The sequence below is a fragment of the Cyphellophora attinorum genome, assembly GCF_001299255.1.
Source record: "Cyphellophora attinorum strain CBS 131958 chromosome Unknown Contig4, whole genome shotgun sequence".
NCBI classification, from domain to species: domain Eukaryota; kingdom Fungi; phylum Ascomycota; class Eurotiomycetes; order Chaetothyriales; family Cyphellophoraceae; genus Cyphellophora; species Cyphellophora attinorum.
The window spans coordinates 24,346-37,721 of NW_017253232.1; the positions used below are offsets into that span (position 1 = coordinate 24,346).

The 13,376-nt window shown below is 54.1% G+C and overlaps 3 protein-coding genes across 3 annotated transcripts; all 3 read right to left on the reverse strand.

The window, feature by feature from the left end:
• Positions 1 to 126: 126 nt before the first annotated feature.
• On the reverse strand, positions 127 to 3,411 carry AB675_6107 (ER degradation-enhancing alpha-mannosidase-like protein 1; the record flags this gene model as incomplete). Its single annotated transcript, XM_018146371.1, has 2 exons — positions 127 to 3,217; positions 3,272 to 3,411. 2 exons carry the CDS (start codon positions 3,409 to 3,411, stop codon positions 127 to 129), a joined length of 3,231 nt encoding a protein of 1,076 aa, XP_018003890.1.
• A 507-nt stretch (positions 3,412 to 3,918) lies between these two features.
• AB675_6108 (putative transcriptional regulatory protein) lies at positions 3,919 to 6,254 on the reverse strand (the record flags this gene model as incomplete). The annotated part of the gene is made up of 3 exons (XM_018146372.1): positions 3,919 to 5,119; positions 5,165 to 5,982; positions 6,072 to 6,254. 3 exons carry the CDS (start codon positions 6,252 to 6,254, stop codon positions 3,919 to 3,921), a joined length of 2,202 nt encoding a protein of 733 aa, XP_018003755.1.
• Positions 6,255 to 11,177: 4,923 nt separating this feature from the next.
• AB675_6109 (uncharacterized protein) lies at positions 11,178 to 13,308 on the reverse strand (the record flags this gene model as incomplete). Its single annotated transcript, XM_018146373.1, has 3 exons — positions 11,178 to 12,244; positions 12,303 to 12,607; positions 12,662 to 13,308. 3 exons carry the CDS (start codon positions 13,306 to 13,308, stop codon positions 11,178 to 11,180), a joined length of 2,019 nt encoding a protein of 672 aa, XP_018004081.1.
• Between the last annotated feature and the right edge of the window lie 68 nt (positions 13,309 to 13,376).

The following is a 13,376-nucleotide window of genomic DNA, read 5'->3' on the forward strand; positions in this document are numbered from 1 at the left end:
CCTGGAGACTGCTTGAGCAGTCCTGGAAGATTGTTGACCATGGCTTGGCGTCCAAGTCGTAGTTGCCTATCTAGGTAGGTGCGACCCACTGTACTGACACAATGCTGCTGCTCAACCTACACATTCTCACAGGATCACCAGATTATCTATCCTCACTCCCCGACACTGTACCTCCCACCTCCGCCTTATACCCATTCCCTGCGCCTTTTTCAGTCGTTCCCACGTGTCCGCCCCTCCACCAACCATGACCATCGGAATGCCGCCATTCTGTCTAGCCAAGCCCGTTGGTGTGAGTTGTGCCTCGTCGAGAAGTGGTCGGACCAATACGTCTTGGTCGATGTTCCCGCTCGTACTCGAGGTGGCTTGCGCGTCCTGGTCGACGCCATAGCTAACGATTACAACCAGCTGCAAAGACGAAGATGACGGTGGGAAGGCGGGGATATTGCGCAGCTTCTCTGAGAAAGAGCAGCCGCCGCGCTTGGCAACGATAACTTTGTGAGTTCTGGGAACGATCGAGGGAAGGCGGTAATTGCAGAGGTCTGCATTGTCTTCAGGAGGAGTGTAGAATGTGGTCCATGGGAGGTCGGAAGTCTGCTGGACTGGACTAACGATGCGAGGATCGGGATGCGAATCCGGCCAGTCTGGAATGGCAGCAGCGCCCAGACCTGTTGCGGTGATGGCAGGAACCAGATGTCTTCCTTTTTGGCCCGAGGACGATAGCACTGTAGATTTGGCCAGATTTGCGGTAGCTTGATGGGTACTGACAGGCATGGCGAGTGGGAAAGCATTGTCTTTGATCAAGCTGGCCAATTGACCGAAGATCGCATTCCAGGCAGACCGAGCGGCAGCATCCGCTGTGTCGATGACATTAGCAATTTCGATCGCAAACGGCGCCACTGTACTGGAGCTGTTAGCTGCGGCTGACTGCGGTGCATCGACGACAAGATCGAGCATGACCCTATCTCTGATGCGTGTGAAGTACGGGTCCTGCAAACTCAGCACACCTGCGTCGGTTTCCCGCGACAAGTACACCTTCTCATCTTTGCCGAGCGCAAGGTTATTGATTGCTTGTATACGATATGCTTCGCCATCGAGGTCCGGGACATCTTGGATCATGCCGAGCTTGAGGCCACCAATGTGATTGATCAATATCCCCTCATTAAGACGCTGAAGGGGCGGCGAAGGCTTCGCTGCCTCGTTGGAAATCGTCGGAAACGTAATGTCGAAAGTGGCTTTGGTGGGCATCAGACCTGTCATGGCATTGTGAGGTACCATGGCTGGCGGGAGCGTCCAAGGATAGTATGTATAATTGGAAGGCGAGCTAAGGTCTGCAATGTTTATGCTCGGGTGATCTGTGGCATACTCGCCTAGAGCAGATTCGATGTTATCTCTGATCGGCATCATATGTAATCGGGCCAGCGAGGCAGCATGGTAGACATCGCGCCGCGCAGCCGTCCAAGATATGCTGAACGGCAACGAGGCTGGTTTCGGCGGACACACTTCCGGTTCCAAGGTCGGCCTGGCAGGCGCCGCTTTGGCGTCTTCGCCAATGTATCTAGGTATGACCAACGGATGTCCTTCGGTACTGAACACAAAAGGCTCGTCGAGATGATTCAACGGATGGTCCGGATCAAAGGTCAAGAACAGATACTTGGCTGTCTCGCCAAGGAAGAAGCTCTCCATGCGATCGGTCTGCTCCCCTGTGAGGACGTTCTGTATGCTTGTCCACCCACACCGAGCCCAACAACGACGCTTGATATCTCGGAGAGTCATCTCAGCCACATAGAGATACCACGGATCTTCGGTCGCTCGGTATATGTGATAATTGGACTCGATGAATTCAGGGCGTCCAACCCACCAGCCGAGGCCTCCTTCGACACCTCCGCTAATCAGGCTCCATCGCTCTGGCAAAGCAGAGAAGCGAGTCCACAGAGCAGTCTGGAGCAGATGCGTTTCTACGGCCTCGTCGATGTGACCAGCTTGTGCCAGCACGCCAGGATAAAAGGCGCTGAGTGCATCAATCCAAAAGCCGCGAGAAGCGCCTGTGTTCAGGTCGACCTGTATATAGTGCGGGTGCTGGAAGTTCGAGCCCCGGTAGATGTGTCGTTTGATGGCCCCCTGGCTTTCTACCCAAGCCTGACGGAAGCTGTCTGCACTGTCCTCATCCGCACTCAGCTCATCGAAAAGCATTCGAGGATCGTGACCGCGGTCGACTTCGATGGACTGTGGACGGCCATCTCTTGACAACAGGACGTAGGACTTGAAGGCATACTCGTAGAAGCTGTCAATACCAGCGCCAATGCCAGTCCAAGGGCTGAGCCAGTCGCCGGTCTCAGCATCGATACCTGCACCAACAAGCCCAACGGCTGAGCGGCGATTCCAAACGGCCCAGAAAGCACGCTTTGCCAGCTCTTCAAATCTCGGGTCTCCGGTCAAGCGACTGAGCAGACTGAACTCGACGACTAGACTGCCCGCACCCGCACTGCATGTCTCTGTGACTTCCGGAGAGCCGCTTTGTTGAGTGACACCGCACTGACCATCGACTGGGTTGAAGTTGCGCGGAGACTTGGCATAAAAAGGAATGCCAGACCTCAGATTCACCCTCGGATATGGGATGCCGGTTTCTGTCCAGAACGCGGGCAGGAGTCGGCTTCCAAGATCATGTGCTAGGCGCAACAACTGCCCGTTGTAGGTGAACCCGTTCTTCCACTTGATGCCTGGGCCCGGAGATGAGCGTATCGAGTGCCATGTTCGTGCGTGGTCTGCTTGTGATGCTGCAGGCGCATAGCCACGTATGGGCAAGTCGCCTACGGCGAATAGATGTGCACTTAACAGGCCTCCGAGCCCACGTATAGCAGTCTCGAAGACCTGTACCTTGCTGTCCACATCAAAACCTTTGGCTCTTATACCGCTACCTCTAGCGCCATCCGTGCCATCGCCATACTGCTCAACTAGTCGCTGTATGCCATCTTGAAACAGTAGTAGAGGCTTGTTACGCTTCGTATTCGAGGGTGACGACGCCAGTACTGCCAACGTCGACAGACTGTCTATCAGCGTCAATGAGTAGTTGCCCAGCGCATCGTTGATCTCGAAGTGGCCGGGGTTTTCTCTATCTCGAGCCAAGGGTCGGCACGTGAGCGGTCGGACTTCGTCCTCCGGGAAGCCATGGGCCATGTAGTTTTCGTAGCCATGATAGAAGAGGTCCTCAGTCTCTTTACTGCGCAGAACGTCAGATATCTGCCCTGCCACATGTCCCTCGAGGGAGACTCACCGTAAACCCGCGACTTCCGATGGCGACAACGCCCGCGTGAACACCGTCAGAAGGCTGAGCACCAGAACCAGCCAGTTCCTGGCAGCACTCGTCGTCAAGGAGACATGTGGCCGAGAGGAAGGGCCCTGCGGCTTTCGCATAGCCTTGATGACGATGACTCGAAGCGTATGGGAAGCATCTCACGTGCGCCGAGGGGTGCGAAGGTCACGTTCGAGTCTACCGTTTGCGACTTTCCTTGATCACACAGGCGTCACTTGTTCACTTATAACGAAGCTAGGAAGGCGTCATGCTCGATAGCGCAAGGGTTGAGGACACATGCTCATTTTCCTTGTCTCCTTCGCCGAGGCCAAGGAGGGACGGCGTCGGGTCACCGACGCCTTCTACTTTGGGTCTAGCCTCGGCACTGACTGGAGCAGCGGACGGACCTCGGAAGTGTCACCAAAACCCCTGGAATCCGAAGTTGAGGAGGCGGATCGTGGATTTGTGTCCAAGTTCTCTACATGGTGGGTATACAAGAGTTTTTGAGAGCCGACTTTTCAACCTCCTCCTGCTATATGTACAGTGGGCGGCGTAAGATGCCTGCCAGCTGCATTTCAGGTTGCGAGGCAGAGGCAAATGCGGACCGCAGCCGGAGCTCGTCAAGCACTTCAGATCAGGCTGGCGATAGTCATACGCGACTTCGCCGCGTTCGTGGTATCCGTAGATGACTGACTCTGGCTCGACGGCGAGATTGGCGCAAGACTCGATCCTTGCGCAGTCTGCGATGGCGCTGACGTCGGCTCGTCTGAGGTCATGATCCTTGGAAGAATGGTAACCGGCCGGTCGTGCGGATACGATTGAGCGGTTTGAGCCTGCCTCTCCTGCAGAGATTGAAGGTAGCGGGCACCTTGTTCGACAGTCTGCCATCCTCCCCAATCTTGCTGTTCTGTCGGCGATAGTGTGCTGTCCCAACTTGATGATGGTCGCGGGTCCATGGTCAATGAACTTTTTTCTTGTGATGACTTTAGCCTACCATGCTTTTGTCTTCGGCTAAGGTGCGTGCCTGTCTCAGCGCTTCCCCAGACCCAGCTGTTCGTGCTCGACTGAAGATCCCCAGAAAGGTATACGACGATTTCCTCGTCCTGATCGATGGGCATGGGCGGCTGATACTCCAGCTTCTCCACCAGTCCACGTAAACAAAATGACAGATACCTGCCACAATTCAAATTCACCGCTCTTCTGGTCCCAATGATGCTGGCTGCCCGGACGAGGGCGAAGAAGGCATCGTCTATCGGCCTGAAAAGCAAGAAAAGCATGCACCTCCACATATGTGTACACAGCATCGTGGTGGCAGCGAAAGCAAAACGACTCTCTGCCTCGGCCTCAGCGATATGTGCATCCGGCCTCAGACAACGCGCAACGATCTGTGCTGTGTCTCGAGCGGTTCCGATACACCATTCAATAGCCTGCGACCTTTGCTCAGGCGAGCATGACGGGGACAGATTGTGGCGATGCAGCAGAAGTCGAATATTCTGAAACGATATGAGTGGAGAGAGGAATCGAGGATCGATAGGCTCGTCGGTATCTAATTGCAAGACTCTCGGGAAAGCACTGAGGCAGTCTTTCAGATGACCTTCGAATCTGATGAGTAGTTCTGTTGTTATGCAGAGAGATCGGAAGAGTTTGGCGATCGGAGACATGAGACGGGCGACGTGTATATGTGATATTATTAACATCGACGGAGACGGATCTGTAGCCTTCTCAAGCAACCCTAGGTGTGCCCTCTCTTCATCAAGCAACTCGGGGTACTCGGTGTCCGCATCGTCGTCGTTGATCAACATAGGTTTACCGAGCTCGGTTGCTAAGAGCCTGTGAACGTTAGTCCGATCCGAGCAACGCGCTGCAACTACTGACCTATCCCAGAGGTACAATGAGTACCAAATACGCTTGCGCATTTCGCCCTCGACTGTCGACCATTGACCACCCTGGACGTGCAAACCAAGATCCTGAGCTGCACGAATAGCGGATCCTGCCCATATCCAACTTGCTGTCTTGCGATTAATCTCGGCAAGGAACAAGCTGGCAAGGAAGGCCACGATGACCTGGTTCGTGGAGATGTCATCTTCCCAAAAGTTGATGGTAGACACCGCTCTAGTCAAATTCTCCTGCGCCTCCTGCAAAATTGCTGGATCGGACGCAGACACTGCACCGCATGCCAGGACAGCAAACAGTACAGCGACATTTTCAGGTGGCAGGTCTCGAAGTCGGCCGTCATCAAAAGCGGTGCGGTAGTGGGTCTCAAAAGTGATCCAGTGAATGACGGGATAGTGTCGATGTATGCGATCGAGATAGTGTTGTACGTAGCGGTCAGCACTGGTCCGTGGGGGCAGTTTCGGCAGCTCCATGCCTGGCGGCAGTGGCGGCTTATTCAGGGCCTGCGCCTGCGTCACGGGAGGCTTCAGAACGCCACGACCAAAGTTGGTGAGATTGTCTCTTGCCTGCGACAGATCCTGCGGTGTACGCGCCTTCAACATCCGACGAGGAGAGCGACCAATAATGGGAAGATCTGTTCCCATTGAAGGACCACTATCAGAGGAGTACTCGTCCATCGCGTCCATCTTGCTTTCGCGGGATCGAATGCGATCTAGTTGCTGTCGTGTCTCAATCAACTGCCTCTCGAGATCCTGTACTTGCTTGATGGACGACATGCGCCGGTTGGTGTCCTTGGTGAACTGACATCTAACGTTACGACTAGAGCACTCCGTACAGCTCGAGGTCTCCGTCGCATCACATTTCACCTTCCTTTCCCGACAAGCGTCACAGCTGGGATCTTTGCGGCGCTGTCGATATGCCTTTTGGGATTTTGCATCATCAGCTGGCTGGACATATGTCCGGCTGGTGGTGGTACGCCGCCTCCTGGACCAGCGCGATGTACATCGGTCATTCCATGCTGCCCTTCGCTAGGCGAGACAGAGCCGAGATCGTGAGGGTAGAAGCCGGCCATGGCAGTTTGGCCAGCGGGAGCCTCCGCAGATGGTGTTGCGCTTTGTGCAAAAGACCGCCGCCCAGTATGAGAAGCCGTAGAACCTGAGCGCGCAGTCGACGATGTCGTTGGGATGACTTGCTCGGTGTTATGACCACTTTGCTGATACGGACCGCCAGCGTCTTCGTCTCATCGAAAGAGCTCGCTGTCGATGGTGACGACTAATCAAGCCATCTTGCGCCAGAGTAGGCCTGTCCTCTTGACGATAAGGCTGCCAACACCCACAGCTAGTGGAGACAGAACCACGTATTGAATTCGCGGTGAGGGTAGATTTTCCGATCGAAACGAGGCGAATCCCAGATATTCATGAGACGGTAGGGCAAAATTGTCAACTCTGACATCCAGTCACAGTGAAGAGCACATAATGGATTTGCCAAGTATTCGCGGCAGACCTTTTCGAGCCGGACGATCTCGAATGTCATCTTGCTTTCTGAGAAAGGCTCTAGACGAGAATATCAAGAACGAGTAGGGCCGAGCGAAAGGAGATTCCCCATGAATCCATCCCATAGCTGTGGAATGTAGCGTTGGATAGCCCAGGGTCTTTAGTGATCGACACCTCGTGTCAACCAAGCTCGAATCGATGAAACGGTGAATCCGCTGTCCTTAGATTATTAGCCGGAAGGTTATTGTGCAATGAGGTACGAAGACTGTATCAATTGCTCCACCGTTCTGAGCGGTGACACCACCTCGTCTGCCACGGCTGGGAACAACTGCCGAGGATTGAGACCAGGAGGAACATGTCCGCTGCTCTGATGGGTGGTTTCAAAGTGATCATGGGGCGGAAGAACGGGCGACCGAGCCTGCCTTGGACCAAGCAAAGTACAAGGTATCTGTTGAGCTGACATAGGGCTGCGAACCAGTATGGAGCGCGGTTCAGAATCACACCGCTACTCGGATATCTCACCTGTCATCACGACCCCACGTTTTGTCGGAAGATAGATTTTCAAGCATTTCGTCGGTACTCACAGCTTACACCTTCCGACGGTTCAGAGTCCAGACTATCCCGTACGCGACATCGTGTCCTCTCACTTCGAAAGGAGGCATGGCAGGGATTGATCCTCGCTACTCGAGCAGGGTGGATTTGGTGTTCCGAAGTGGTCACCGCTTGCTCTTCACCCCAGTCAGCTCGTGCCCTCTTTGGATTTGACTTCCAGCAGACTAACTTATTTCTCCTCGGCTGGCGCACCGCACCGCCAATATCGAAATGTAAGATAGGGGAGACGAGGTCCCAGGTTCGTTGTGACCCGCTGCGACTGTGACCTGCTACATTGCGGGCATGTTCACTTGCCTTCTGCGTGTTCAATTGTCACACTATGTTTGCTGCAGATCGACGCGCGTTGAGCTGTTCGCTGAGGCATGTGACCTTCTCACGAGTCAAAAGCTTTGCAATGATGTTGGGCAGCGAAACCAACGACGGGCCGATCGCATGGATGGATGGAGTACTCCAGGAGGGCCCACGATTCATGCGTCGTTATTGGGTCTCATCATGCTCAGGGAGGAAAGAAGTCTATCTGTGTCCGGCGCTCTTCCCTTGATGATGGCACTGTTCCCTTTGCCTTGGCGTACGAATTCTCACGTTATGGACTTCCATGCGCATGTTTGCAAGGCGTCATGGCAGCATCCTGCACGCGACGTCTGAGGCGACCTAAATAGTGTAAACGCCAGTTGCAGCGAACAAGCACAGTACCGCCAGGGCTCTCACTAACGGCGAGGCATGTCCTGAAGCAGCAAATGCCGAAGCAACCCATTCAATCGGCTCTTCATACTGGTCAATCGATTTCGTGATGAGCCGAATTCCTCCTGATCTCGCCACGGATCTCATTTCCTTGTCATATTCGCACAGTAGACTACGAGCAAGCTTGTAAAAGGACGCGCGGGCCTCAGAATCACGCGAACAGTGTGCAAGGTAGCCGTAGTACCTGGACAACAACGACGTGTCAAATTTTAGGCATGTTCCTGTCACCATCCAATAACATCAGGTTGAAACAGCATTTTCGCACGGGATCCAGACCGGGAGGTATGCATGCCCACAGATGCACTGCCCGCGCTGCAAGCAACTGGATGTGCTGATCCGGTGTGCTGGGTTTGATCTGTACCTATGCTATGGGCTGTCATAGTCGGGACGACCATTGTTGAATCTTGTTGCTCCGGGATTCCACTAAGCGAAGCGTTCTGTTAGAATATTAGAGTTGCATCAGAATCAACCCTGCATCGTAAGATAGACCAGACCTGTGTACGAGAGACATTGTGTTAGGTGTTCGGAACCAAATCTTAGACAAGAGTATGGCGAGCATGGTTGATCTTGCGGTTACACACCGACCGGCTATCAACCCGGTGCCTCCCGTCACAAAGCGAAGGTGATAGGCAGAAGCTGACCATGAACGTCAGGGGTGGCAGATGGCTCACATTTTCATGACTTCGACCAACCTCCAAACGCATGGCCGTCTGTACTGCCGGGCACAACAGCCCCTTCGTGCGAGGTCCAATCTGAGTACTGGTGTTCGATTCATGAACTACTGATGTGTGAAACGCTTCCCATGCCATGGTCCACATAGCGGTAAGGAGAGAAAGCGAATTTCGGAGTTGGGGCTCAAGAAAAGCCTAGTAGGCTCGTATTCATGTTCTCGAAGGCTCACCGTCGTTAGTCCCAAGGTTTGGCTCTATCCTGACCTCTGAAACCGCCACTTCAGCAAATTTTGAGCATTTTCAGCGGTGAAGCGTATGCGACTGAGGTTCTGTTGGGCTGATGAAATGTTTAAGCAGCCGAAATCAACAACCGAGAAAGAGTCGAATGATGGCTGGCTCTGCTAGCTTCGAAAATCCGTCGATCACCCCAAACGGTCTTCAAGCACTACCCGGCCGAGCTTAGACCGTAGTGATCAGTATGATGCACTTCGAGCTCTTCATGTTACGCTCGCTTCACCACACAATTTTCAATCAGTTCTAGGCGTCACTCGGCGGCCCTTTCGAGCACGACGATCACTGAACTGTTACCAAAGCGGACTGGTGCGTCTTGAAACAGGAGGGCATTGGGCATCAAACTCAATAGCTCCACATGTGGGAGGTGTTGACTGACGGAAGCTTTTTCCTCAAGGTCGAGTCGAACTGGCCATGTAACGGACAGGGCTAGTAGAGATGCGAAGATAAGCAGGATGAGATTGATTTAGGAAGGTAAGCCAAGGACAGAGTACCTAGTCCCTACTGCAGGAGCTCAGCACGACACATCCTTCACACTTCAAGTTTTTTGATATCCCAAACTTTCGTATACCTAGCCTTCACCCCACAAACCGCTTCTCCACCGCCAAAAAGGCTTTCCAAGCTTCTGTCAGTGCCAGAGGATATCTGCCTAGAAACAGCATCGCCGTGCTCTCGTCGACAAGTACTGCATGGTGGCCGCGACCCTGTTCTTGAATTGTTACAGAACCCCAGTCTGACCGCAGCCATTCGGATGACTACCGGATCGCAATCGCGATCTTGCATTTGACAGCTGACCCCGGCCAGGCTCCTCCGGGGCGCTTCCACGGCGCGTGGGATTTCAAAGTCGGGGTCACCGTCAATGCTCCATTCGACTTTACCGAAGGCCACAGGGCTCTCTCAGCCGCCTGCGACCCAACTGCAGACATCTGCATGGTTCTGGAGTATACGGACTTGACATGCGGAACTCAATGTGCCCGAAAAGCTTGAAGAAACCAGCAAAATTTGGTACCGGGAAACGCCAAAGAAAATCTCAGGCACGGCTCGGCGAGCCTCCGATGCACGATCGCCTTCAAGTCCGGTAAGTGTGCCACCAATCATAGACTTGAGCAAATCTCCACTACATCACGACATCATTACCTTCATGATCCTTGGACAGCCATGTGGTGCCCAAAAACTTTCTTCTGTTGGCACCACTTCGTCGATCAGTTCTTCGGCTTCAAAACGCGGTACTAACCTCGCCGCCGCGATAGGCTGGACAACCACGATGACATGACGACTCAGAAAATCGTCAACACCCTTGCGGCTCTGGCAATTGTGTCTGCCACGCTGCAATATCCCAAGATTCTGGTCTTTGCGGCCAGAGCGCGTGGTGGCACCGGGCCAAAGTCTACTGGTAATGGTGCGACTTAGTAAACTTCACTACAATCAGATGAAGTCCCTGAAGAGGCACACAAATGAAGCCATGCCACTAAGATAGTCGACAGGCCAAGAGTCAGCAGAGTGTCCGAGACCAAAACATCGGAAGAGTTCGAAACCATGCCCATAGAAGGACTTCGCCCGGATCTAAAGAAGTTTGACCACGCGAAGAAGATCTCCTGTGTGAACAGCATCAAATGCAAACCACTGTCGCTGCATCACGACGAACTCGCGCCAGCCATAGCCAACCAGATCTCGAGGTACTTACCGCATCTAGCGCATGGGCGAAGGCAGCATGAAGCTCCCAGCACTGTCCTCCAGAGACTTCGTGCTTAGCAGCCAAAGCGATGATATGGGACAGCGATTATTATTGCAATCTATATGTCTAATAAATACGCGAAATGGCTTGATATGCATCCCTACCTACCCAAGAGCAGATTCGTCGACTCCGATGGCCTGTGTCTAATGAATCTGATGGCCTGCGTCCATTCGGACAGCACGCACCAACAACAAGCCAGAATGCAACCAGCGAAGCAGCTGTACATGCGGGCGTGTGCGGTGAATCCTGACTTTCGCGCAGAGTTGAGCACGAACACCCTGGCCGCCCTCGTCACCCGTGAGCTCCGCCGTTAAGTCCTCGTCACCATCCCATCGCCAGATTCCTGCTTTCGACGAAGAGTGCCCATCGGTCCTTCTCACCAGCCCTCAACGATTGCTTACCGCCCCCCAGATCCCAAGCATCCCCATCATGGCCCTGAGCCCTTCCGACCTTCATGCTCCGCCAAGTCTATGCCCAGGACCCTGGAAAGAACCGTGCCTGGTGCTCCTGCTGACACTACCTCTCGGACCCACGGAAACTCGACCTCCGGCGACAGAAGTGCTCCGCCTCCGTGGATGCAACGTCGGCGCAAGGATGCTTGAACCTCGTCGCGCGGTATCTGTAGCTTGACGGAGAAGTGGACTGGGAGTCGGATTCCTGGCTGGAGTGGTGTGGCGGGAAGCGGAAGATGACGATTGTGTTGTGGACTCGAGTCTCCGTCGCTTCGCTGATGAGGATCCCGGGTGAGCTGTGGCTGCCGCGGAGGTACCCGGCGGCGGATCGATGGATGAGGCATGGGAGAGGGCTCGTCGTCGTTGCATGGAGTGAACGTCGGAATTGGCGAAGCTGGGCGAATGAGCAAGGTGGCTCGCAGATTGAGAAAGGCGCGGTGGCCGAGCGGAGGTCGCGGGGCCTGCAGCACGACTGCTTGGTTCGGGAGACACGAACATCGAATGCTCATTGTCGTCTTGCGTCTCCTGCTTGACGTTGTCCGGTGGGTCGATTCTGAGGCTTAGTTGTCTAGCGCGCTCCATGTCACTCGAAAAGCTGGCTGTTTCTCGCTGCGCCTCGGTCTCGTCCTCATTGGTGGGAAGGATCTGGTTGTTGGAACTGTGACGAGGTGACGCGGCGTTAAGACTGCGCACGATCCTTTCTTGAGTTGCTGCACGGTCACCGAAGTCGTCTATTCCAGAGGTCGAGCTCCCCGGAGTGTTCCCGCCGCCGTTGTCGTCGTCGAATTGGAATGGACCCAGACTTGCTGATGACTGACGGCCATCCAGCGTGTTATCCTCAGATCCGCCGGAGGGGTTGCAGAAGCCTCCATCTCCGGCGTCGTCATCGTCATCGTTCTGGCCATCGTTGTCTTCGCTCTCGGTGTCGCCATCACCACCTGGATCACCGCCTGGACCGCCGACTGGAAGGCTAGGAAGCTTCCGCGCAATCTCCCCAGCTGACTGCTGAGACTGCCCGCCGTATGATGATAACATGGTCAGGGTTGTAGGGGTGACGGGCGTGGAAACTGAAGTCATGGCAAATCATCGTCTGAGAACGCAGCTCTCGACACTTGATTGTTCCACTCTGTGTCAGCCTGTTGAACCCGGATCCACGTGCCGACAGTGCCCTGTCATTGGGACCGTGGGGAATGGGCATGAATGGTGTCTTCTTCTTAGGGGCGTTTGCGATATCCGCATGGAGAAAACCTTTGTCGAACTCGACTGCGACGCCCATGGGCCGTAGTCCTACGCCACCATTCTGCATTCTGCTTCTGATCATCGGGATGGGTCCGGCGAGATCTCGTTGATATACCTGTGTGTTCATGGAGTATGCGTTAGGATTGCCCTTTTTGACAACAACGATGTCAAACTGGTAAGCGATTCTGCGACTATGTTGTGTGAGATTAGTGTTGTTCCTCCGCTGAACTTGGGTCATGGCTTACGTGTCTCTGAGAAGGTTAAGGTCAAAGACCAATAGTCGACACCAGGGTTTCGGCGCCTTGCCCTCTTCATCAGTCCACGAATCCATCGCAATCATCGTTTCGATAACGCCGTTATTGTCAGGTTCCAGAGCACAATTATCTTCCTGAGTGATTGTGCACGCCGAATCGGGATATGCAATCGCAATGGGGTTGTGGTAGCCTTCGAACTTGACTAACAGGTGAGAAACAAATTTGAGCGTGCCCTTCAGATGGATGATGATCTCCACGACTCGTGTGATTTCGATCAATGCAGAATTGGGAATAGTCGATGGCATTGCCATTCGACCGAAGCACATGTCGAGCTCTCGCATGCTGTCCTCGGTCTCATCACTGGCCACCTCAGCTTCTAGAACGGTCTTGGCGTGCAGGCCGCCGCTGTCTCCTAAGCTCGAAAACCGCATGTTGATGCCTTTCTTCTTATGGTAGACCGTCATATCCGGAGGCAACTCACTGAGAAGCCGCCTGATTCGTTCTTGTTCTTGCGGCGTGTAGTCGTTGGCGATTTGGTCACCTACTGTCCTTTCATGTCGAATACGGTCTTGTGCTGCGTTCAACCCGCGCTGCCTCACCACCAGGGCCCTACGCTCACCGCGGCTGCGTAGAGGCATCTTGAGTGAGTACGAGATGATTGACAAGTAAACTTCCGAGTAACTTGTGGAGCGGAGAGGTGGTTCTG